Source organism: Morone saxatilis, unplaced genomic scaffold, assembly GCF_004916995.1.
Source record: "Morone saxatilis isolate NCDOM2014 unplaced genomic scaffold, NCSU_SB_2.0 Contig19, whole genome shotgun sequence".
Classification (NCBI taxonomy): Eukaryota; Metazoa; Chordata; class Actinopteri; family Moronidae; genus Morone; species Morone saxatilis.
This window is the reverse complement of record NW_023339751.1, coordinates 16,090,237-16,099,809: the sequence shown is the minus strand read 5'-3', so window position 1 is coordinate 16,099,809 and position 9,573 is coordinate 16,090,237. Positions and strand designations below refer to the sequence as shown.

Here is a 9,573-nt window from a genome sequence, read left to right as displayed (position 1 = left end):
TCCTCACGATGTCCATCATTACAACCCAAATCCCAGCTGACACCTCACATCACAATATCAATACTGTAGTGATACATCTCCAGCTCCACTCTCCATTTATAAACTTTTCTTTCATGTGCAGCTAACCCATAGATGAAATTGAAAGCTGTACGTTGGCTTGAGCACCGCCATCATCAATCCCACTAAAATGGAAAGGCTTATTTCTCAGCTCTGCCACTGGAACATGGGCCGAAGAAAGAGCCTTTGCAAAAGCACTCAAATTGGAATTGATCCATCGGCCGACTGTGGACGAGTCATTCCTTTTGGAACTATTGACTTATTCCACTCACTGTGACAATTTTATGACCACTATAGCTGATTTTAAGGGAGCAGGATTTTAGGAGCAATTGCAAGCACTAATGTGACTTCTCCATTTCCCAGAGGTCTTAATAATGGAGTGACCTTGGTTTTCAGTGGCTACACAGTATGTCCAACATAATTTAACACTGCAGCCCATAAATGCTATGAACATAATTGAATGAATGAGTCTTTTGAGTGGCTAAAATAATGAATGCCCTTGTTTTTGTGTTTTGAACATATCCAATACTGCCAGCCACTAAATATTTCAACCACTTAACAGTCACGTGTTGAATGATCTTTATAATTACACAGAGTGTACAAAACATGAGGTTGAGCTACTTTCTCTGAAATTACCTGGACAGATGAAGCAGTATGGTGAAAGCTACAAGCCCATTTTTCTTTATCCCACCCTCTAAATTCGGTTTAATCAAGAAGGGGAGATGTAGATTTGGAGGGAGGCAGATTACAGGAGGATTTAGTTTTAAGCCTTGAAAGAACCGAGAATGGTTTGTACAAAAGGGGATGCTGCTCAATATTAGTAGAGTGTTGGAAATGTTTTCTATCCTCTGTGTGTGTATTACCAACACATTAGGGACTTTGATGTTGTACTGTATATACCTGGAAAAACAAGGGAAGACTTTAGGGTCAACCCTCATAGCATTAGTTTTTACTGATGCTAATGTGGTTACACATCGGGCTGTATGATATCATCACAGTAATTATATTACACTTCCTGCATCCCCCACTACTTTCAATTACATGTAAATATTACTGACAATTTGTGAACACTAACATTTCTTTGTAGTATTTCAGGTTAACCGTGTAGCTGGTGAAAGCCGTTTCATGTAACCAGTATAGTCAAATATTTCCCCTGTGGATATTAAGCTTGAGGAAGAGCATGTGATCTAAATGAAACTAACTGCTTTATGACTAAACAAGGGCGGAACATTATTGCTTTGATCAGAGCCAAACTAATGAGCCAAATTTATATTCATTAGAGATATATGTACTTGTCTTTTATCTTTGTCTTTTCATTTGTTAATTACACATGACAGCAATAACAGTAACAGCAATCATTTTTATTTTTTTTATTAAAATGTTTTGTGATTTCTTTTGATAGTGTAATACTGTTATGTCATCTCAATGTTACTTCTAGCACACAAATTATTTAGACTAAGTGGCACTGTGTTTATGTAGTAGTGAGTAGGGATACAGTAAATTTGTCTTTAGTGCAGTGTAAAAAATATTGTTTTTGTTTCTCAAAAAGTGCAATTTTCTCCTCACTCTCTGTTCACTGTTGTCTTGGAAGCTAACTGTATTTTTTATTATTGCTGATCTGCAATAAAACAGCCTACATTCTACCCTGGTGAGGCTGCTTTATTTTTGCTGAGCTTGGAAGTATTACTGAATATTTTTCATGGTAAAGGTTTACCAGGGGGTGGCAATAAAAGTCAAAGCATAGCTTTTATTGCAGCCCAACACACATCCCACAGAGATACACGCACGGGCACATTTCTCTACTGCAGCGAATACTGGAGAGGTTTCTCTGGCTTTGAGCCCAGACGTAGCCTGTTGTGAAGATTAAGGCGGATGGAATCTCATAGCCAGATAATGGTATTACAATAATAAAACCCCATTCACACTGCATTTACTCAGGAAAAAAAACAGCTACGTGACGTTAGTACACTGGCATTAAATATCAGTTTATTCAGCCATAGCTATTTATCTGCAGCTAGGTTAAAGAACACAACTGAGGAAACATGTATAGATAGTAAAATATTTTAATTAAATATACAGGAGGTCATATACAAAATGTCTTTATTTTTTGTCTTGCTTGCCAGCTGGGTGATTGGTAAACAGATGGCTACTGTATCAAAAACACTTTCAGGATGCACATTAATGGAAACAACGTGGAAAAAAAGTGAAACGACAACAAATAAAGAGTATCCTAATTCTTAAATTGTAGTGTTTGTTTAAATCTAACATGATCACGGTGACCTTGAAACAGAGCAAACAAGGACACAGCTAGATTGTGTAACCGACTTTTATACTGTTTTTATACTATTTACAGATTATAACAGTTTATATGATAACAACCACGCGGTACTATCTACAGTGCTATTTACACAGAAAATAAGACGAGAGAAGGGGTTGTCATGAATTGATCCCATATGACTGTTCTGTACAGGAGCCAGCACTAATGCCAGTATTACCTACACACAGAAATGTACAGTACTTAATCAGAAATGAATTTCTTTATCTAAGTATTCAGTAAAACTTTACACATAGACATTTACAGCTTCTTTTTTTTCATCTTTTGAAACACCAGACATGTTGACTGTGTATTTCGACTATCCTGGATTGCAATTATAGTGGTTGTAAAAGCCAGAGCAGGTGTTGTCTTTCCACCTCAGGCTATGGAGCATGGTAGGCATACTTTATGGCGTCTGGTACCTTTTCATCACTGCTAGAAAACACATAGAGCACATATGCCCTGCGGATGACAGACACCAGACTTGTGTCAATATTAACTATCAGTAAATCTTTTCAGGTTCTTCTATAATCAACTGCCTGACACAGTCAAGCTAAAGTAAATAGATTTATCTAAGCACAAATACTAACCATAAGGCTAAAGCATAACTGTTTAAATTTTTAAAACTTAACATTTTTTGTGCCTTACCTACCAAGTCTGGTGTCTGATAACCAAGTGTGCCATAGCGTTTCTGTATGAGTGTCTGTGCGCTGCATTTCAGACAAGAGTGACAGTAATATTGATATTCCTACCCTGCTACAGAAGATAAACCTTAACAACTGTAGTGCTAACTCTAATCCAAGACTGCGAAAGGCACAGATATTTGCAAAGCAATAATATCCTAAGTGACAACATTCCTATCAAATCATACAGTGAGTCTTTTCAGCGTGTTGAATAAAAGAGTCTGTTCACCAAAAAAGAGCTTTTCAAGTCAAGAACAAAAAAATGAAATGCTGATTTCTTGTGGTGAGCATTCCACAGCAGACGGCTGCTTCATTATGCTGGTCCTACAGACAAAAACAAGCTGCTACAGTCTACTCATCACAAAGGGTTTGGGGGTCAAATTACTTTCCATTTAGAAAGTAAAAATTAAAAACGGCTTTTCATTAACTCTCACAAAAAAACATTCATGATTTGTCAACAGATTGAACATGACAACTGCTTGTGTTGTATGATCTGAACTGAAATACCATTTAACAAATAAAAACCTGAACGGAGTAAAAAGTGAATCTACAGTACATCTGTTACACACAGCACCTCTGAATGTTATGATGAAGCTATTTCATGTTATGCAGCACCGCGGTGAGTGTTAATGTCCAGGTGGATTTACTGTGGCACAAACAGGCAGCAGCTTTCAGCGTGGAGACATGTAAACAGATGCAACGCCACTGGCTGCCTAAAGTGTAATAATGCGCTAAACAGCTGTTGAACATTGTTTGCGATGGTGAACGCATCCTTTAGTTATATAAAGAATTTCATTTACGTCGTCATGTTACTTAGTGTTTTTAAGCAAAAAAGTTTAGCCCTCAGACGCAGTAAACAAATGGCTTTTCTCTGTTGCCCTCCACTTTTCACACATCCAGAGCAACAACCTGACTCATGGTGACTGAGAGCGGCAAACTGATTTGTGAGCACATACACATGAGCATTGTGCAAATAAGGATACAACAACAACAACACAAATACAGTAAGTGGTGATAAAAATAAAGAACAGTGCAACGTATATATAAACAAATGCATACACAAATAAAAAAAGAAAATGGAATTTTCACTCTGTCTGACTGATGAGTTTATCAGCCTGTAATCAGCCAAAGTTTCATAATCAGTGTTTTCTTTCGACTGAGTCACAATCCCAGAGCAAGAGAGAAAGACAAAGAGAAGCTGAAAAAAGTTTCTGAGGATGAAGAAGTAGAGGGAGAAATAAATCGTCCTCTCTCCCTCACAGTCTGGTGCTGGGGTGTACCGAGGACAGCTGAGGTGGTGGGAGCGTGGAGAGAGGGTACAGGTGGTGCAGCAGGTCCCCGTACAGTGCTGCCCCTCCCGGGTGTCTGTAGAAGTGGTGCGGGCTGGGGCTAGATGCCAGCAGCTGCCTGTGGAGCATCATGGAGTGGAAGGCTAAGGGGGGCACGAGGGGAGACACTGCTGACTGGCTCTTCAGGTACTGTAGACCTGGGTGCTGCTGGAGCCCGTCCTGGGCTCCTGGTGAGACCAGGCTGCCAGGCGCATACATGCCAGGGTAGAAGGATGCGGCGTGGTGTGAAGGGTAGGTAGTCGTTGGGTGGCCCTCAGGGAGATGGTTGTTGAGGTGAATGGCATGGGCTGGCTCAGCTGGTTTTAGTTCTTCTGGGTCGCTGCGTCGGATTGCACCAGCAGGATGGATTGGCGTCACCACGCGGACTTTCCTCTCTGGGACTTCCTCACCTGCTGGTTCCACTAAGCTCCGCTTACTGGGTCGAATGGGGCTTGTGAGGGACGAATCACTTGAAGCTTTTGGGCTGGGAAATGACTGCGATGACTCTGCTGGGGTCTGTTTGGGGGGAGAGATGGTCATAGGAGGAACTCTGCACGCCTTAGGGTGGGAATCCAAACCCTGGTGCAAGATGGGATATGGGAGACTGCAGAAGGAGGGCTTGGAGAAGGACACCCTCTGAGAGAGAGGTTTAGAGATAGTGAAGTCTCTGGGCTCATCTTCTGCCTCCCTCCTCTCTCCGTGTGTTTGAGTCCTGTCACTGTAGTGAGATCTGTAGGCTAAGCCCTCTTGCTCCAGGCTGCCACAGACAAAACCCTGGCTGCCTTCACGGTCCCTGATGTAGTGCTCTCTCCGCTCTCCGTTGGGGAAACAGGCCATCCTCTCCTGGTTCAAGCAGCTCTCAGTTTGCCTGTAGAGACTGTGGAGGTGAGGGGACGAGTAGCAGTCACCCGGGTAGCTCCGGGGCTGAGCACCTGGGCCGTGGAGTAGCGACTCCCCTGCGTTCTCCACACTATCCTGGGCATGGGTTCGAGGGAGATAGGGCTGCCATGGCGGGTTGACTTGAGGCTGGAGGTGATGGCTCGTCCGGCAGCTGTAGGTCTCTGAAAGCTCCCCGGCAGGGCTCCTCTCTGATGGGCCACTGGTGGCTTGTTGATGAGGCTTGCTGCTCTGGGCATGCTGAATGACAGATGGCCTGAATATGGGGGCTATCTCTGGTATGTTGTCCGAAGGTCCGTGCCTCTGTCCAGCCACCTCCTCCTCACCCTTTCTCTTCTCCTTCTCCCTTTCAGCCATTGATATGACATGGAGAGAGGAAGTAGCTGTAGGAGGTGGAGGCTGAATAGAAGTAGAAGTAAAAGAGAAAGGGTTTGACTCACACACTTGAGAGAGGAGCTTCTTTTTGGCTAAAGGAGACATGACCCCTTGGCTGGCTTTGCAGTAGGGAGCCGTTTGTGCAGGGCCCTGGGTAGACTCCTTCTTAATGACCCCATAGTCTTCTTTCTCTGGGAAGGAATCGGTGCTGAAGTCTATACACTGTCTGTCTTCCTGCTTACACATTGGTAACACCTTCCCCACTCTCCCACCATGACTTTCTATGGAGTCTTTGACCCTGGTGGAGGGCTCAGGCAGAGCAACATGTCCAGCAAGTTTGTTCTGGTCCCAACGATGAGGCAGGTAGGGGTTTTTAGGAATGAAATGCCCTTCAGTTTGCTGTTCACAGGAGAGTTTTGCTCGGAGGGCCTCGCTGATTGGCCTCCATTCAGGCTGGGGACCGGGCCCTGTGTGGAGGGGTAGACCAGCTTGTGGGGCTCTGCAGTCTGGTTCTTTGGGGCAGAGTGACAATGGCTGCTCCACTGCCAAGGACTCCTCTTTCTTTAGGGTAAGATGTAACTCTTCTTCCTCTATTACAATTGGTTCATCTCTCAGAGATATCTCCTGTTTAATGGCTGTGGACAGCTCATGATTCTCCTCTTTCCCCTTGGAGTCCTGCATGCAGAAACATGATAGTTCGTTCTCAAAGTAAAATAAATAAGACACTCCTCTATTTTCTTATTACTTGGCAATTTCAAAAGACAACAGGAATTCAAGACAGCCAGTGAGGCATTGATGACAAAGCACAGGGAGATTAAAATTAAATTGAATTTAAAGCAAGAAGGAATCCTGATGAGGCAGCAGTTGTGACTGACCTGTGATTGTTCTTGGCCTTTCACTGTCTCCCCTCTGTCCTTTTTACTCTCCAGCTTGGGAGTGTTGGGGCCTTTCAATTTCTTGGCCCCCACTCCTTTGGCTTTGGCTCCTGAAGCCTTCTCTTGGCCGCCCTCCTGCTTCCTGGGTTTGGTCGAGGGAAGGGGTTTGTCTTGCTCGCCTTTAATGTGCCTCTCGTAAGGAAGGAGGAGCCTGAGGAAAAATGCAGGCAGAGGAATGCAGATGAGTTTATGGTATGATCATGATATGTCGTAAGCACAATTACTAATCTTTCTTTTGGTTCATCACACACACACACACACACACACACACACACACAAATCATTTTTAACCAAACAACAAATACATAAAACTATACGTTTCAACAGAGAATTAGAATTTTCGAAGCAAACCACCTTACTGTTTTCTATGCCAAAGAATAAAGGACAATTAAGTATTTTGTTTGGTAATACCAAAAACAGAATGAGCTGCAGCTTTGCCACAGGCATGCAGAGTATCAAATAGCTTGCTTTAAAATCTCCTTGTTTTAATACCTGGAAAACATTAACAATCCTATTGTAATTAATCTTGGTTAGGGGAAATCCAGGTTCAGATTGGTGCCAGAGTATGTGTCTGTGTGAGAATGTGAATAACCAGTTGTCTCCTGCTGAGACGGATCACATTTGGTATTAGTTTAACCATGAGAGAAAAGAATGTGTGTGCGTGTTCTGTTTGTGGGTGTGTAAAGCTAATGTGGTTGGTAATAAAAACGAGAAATGTCTGAAAGAATTGAAATCAAATTGTTTAAAGGAACCTCATACCACATAATCTCTCATTTAATATACTAATATGATTAATCACAGAAGCCCTTAAAGTGGTTACAGTAATAAAATATTTCGACTGGTAACAGTAAGCTCTAGTTTTTAAACACACTGTCCATTTGACATGATTAAATGCAGGATAGCTGCATATTCTCCAACTTAATTAAGTCCATACCAAGTGACAAGGAACATTTAGCTATTTTTGACTTCTGTTATTTCTCTTCTGAAAACTTCCCAAGTCAATTTTCCGTATCTGATGTCATAACTAATGGGAACATTAAGATCTGGATAACATAACAATACCCATGTGTAAAATAATGACATGAAGAAACCAGTGAGGGAAACTTTTAGACTTTTATTGCTCAGTAAAGAAAATGGAAATTGGCACTAGACCAGAAATAAGAAACACTGTGAGAGAGGAAACCAAGACAACTGAAAAACTACAACACTCTAAACTTCAATAAGCTCCTCTGAAAATCTCTCCAGCTCCTCTGTCAGGTTTTTTACAATAACAATCCATAAAAGCCAGACAGAAACATGACTTTCTCAGTCATGAGAAAAAATAAGGTCTTCTCGTGTAACGACAAGAGACGGTTGCAGTATTCCTTTTAAGGGACATGGCGGTAAAACAAACAATGAATCAAGAGCTGTTTCGCCTCCTCTTCAAAAGGAAGAAAAAAAAGCCTCAGAGAGTTCAAGAGGCTCTGTGGGATTTTTTGTTATTTTTCCTCTGAACAAAAGTGCTGGCAGGGAAAGCGGTGAAACTACATTTCATACAGCTGGTCTGGCACCAGGCCCCAGGCCAAGAAAGGAAATGTACTATTAAATGTGACTTATTGGAAAGACGGAGAGCAAAGGGGTTGTGAAAGAGAAGAGGGGAGGGAAAGAGAGCAAAAGGAAAAAAAAACAGAGGGAGTGAAAGAGGAGATAATGACATGTTAATGAAGAGCAAAAATGGTTCTGAATGAAAGAAACAAAGAATCCCTGAACACAGAGATAAGAAAGATGCAGTCTTTTAATAGCATTTATTACAAATAGAGAAGTGGTTCTCAGGCTTTCTGTAATTACAAATTATTACACAAAGAAGGCAGGTAGATGAAATATTTCACCATTATAAAACTGTGGATTTGAGTTCCTCAGGCTGGTAAATGTGTATTTAACATGTCCAGCTGTCTTATTAGTGATCAAAGGGCTAGAAAAGTGGCATATATATACAGTATACCAGGGTGCACTGTTGACTATCACAATGATCTGTGGGAAAGAGACGGCTGCCTTGGCCTGGGTCAACTTTATGGAATGTCAATATGGGGTGGGGGTTGGGGTGTCGCAGGCTCGGATAATGTAAGAGCTGAGCCCGGGAAATTACTGGAGCCTTAAATAGTTCCAAATGGAAAAGACTAAGATGCTATGTTGGCCAAGAAACCAAAAATCAGCCTCAGGAAGTTCCATTACATTGTCAGAATTATTTGCTTTGTTACGCTTAATAAATATAAGATGAAAATGTAGCCTATTAAAACAATTCTCTCTATAATAGGACTTTCAATTCCGAGACATATGCCTCTTACAGTTTTATGTAAATTTACAGAAATGGCTGAATAAGCAAAGAAGGTTCAGGCTACAGGGCGCTCACACTTCTTTCCATTTTTAACTCTGTGTTTAAAAAAGAAAGGAAAAAAAGTGTAAAATCATAATAGAGCCCTCAGTGTGAAAGGCTGGAGTAATTTCAAGCAGTGTATATATAACTTAGTCATGATCATGTAATATAGCACTCATAATACAATACCACTTATATAAGTAGCAATTTCCTCCAAGGAAGGGGAAGGGTTGAGCTTGGCAGCCACTGCATTAGTTGAGAGGAAGCCATGTGCAGTTAATAATTTAAGCCACTAGGGGGCGTGTGCTGCACTGAGAGATTCCAGGAAAGAATTTCATTAAGGCAGGAGAAGCAACATTTTTACGAGGTCAATAAATACTTAACTTCCTCTCATGCCAATTTATCACTCGGCTTTTGTTTAAGCAGCCGTTTTCCATGTTGATAACAAGCAACTAAAATATGCAGTGAGGAGATTAAACATTGAATATCCAGAGATAGAAGACGTCTCTTGTAATTAAGAATTAAGATAAAAATATTACTTCATATATATATATATATATACATGTATGTATGTATATGTATATATACACACACACACACACACACATATATATTGAGAGAGAGAGAGAGA

General features: G+C 41.4%; 2 protein-coding genes across 2 annotated transcripts in view; one reads left to right on the top strand and one right to left on the bottom strand.

Annotated features, from left to right (window-relative positions):
• Positions 1-1,700, top strand: part of rtkn2a (rhotekin 2a) — a 13,381-nt gene extending 11,681 nt beyond the window's left edge. Inside the window, exon 13 of the transcript XR_004796779.1 lies at positions 122-1,700. The gene's annotated coding sequence lies outside the window, so the exon portion shown is untranslated. The remainder of the gene's footprint in view (positions 1-121) is intronic.
• A 404-nt stretch (positions 1,701-2,104) lies between these two features.
• The window catches only part of arid5b (AT-rich interaction domain 5B), a 71,952-nt gene continuing 64,483 nt past the window's right edge, over positions 2,105-9,573 (bottom strand). The window contains exons 9-10 of the mRNA XM_035663171.1: positions 6,530-6,740; positions 2,105-6,329 (exon numbers count right to left, since the gene is read on the bottom strand). Of these exons, the coding sequence (XP_035519064.1) occupies positions 4,311-6,329; positions 6,530-6,740 (2,230 nt within the window). The 3' untranslated portion in view covers positions 2,105-4,310. The remainder of the gene's footprint in view (positions 6,330-6,529; positions 6,741-9,573) is intronic.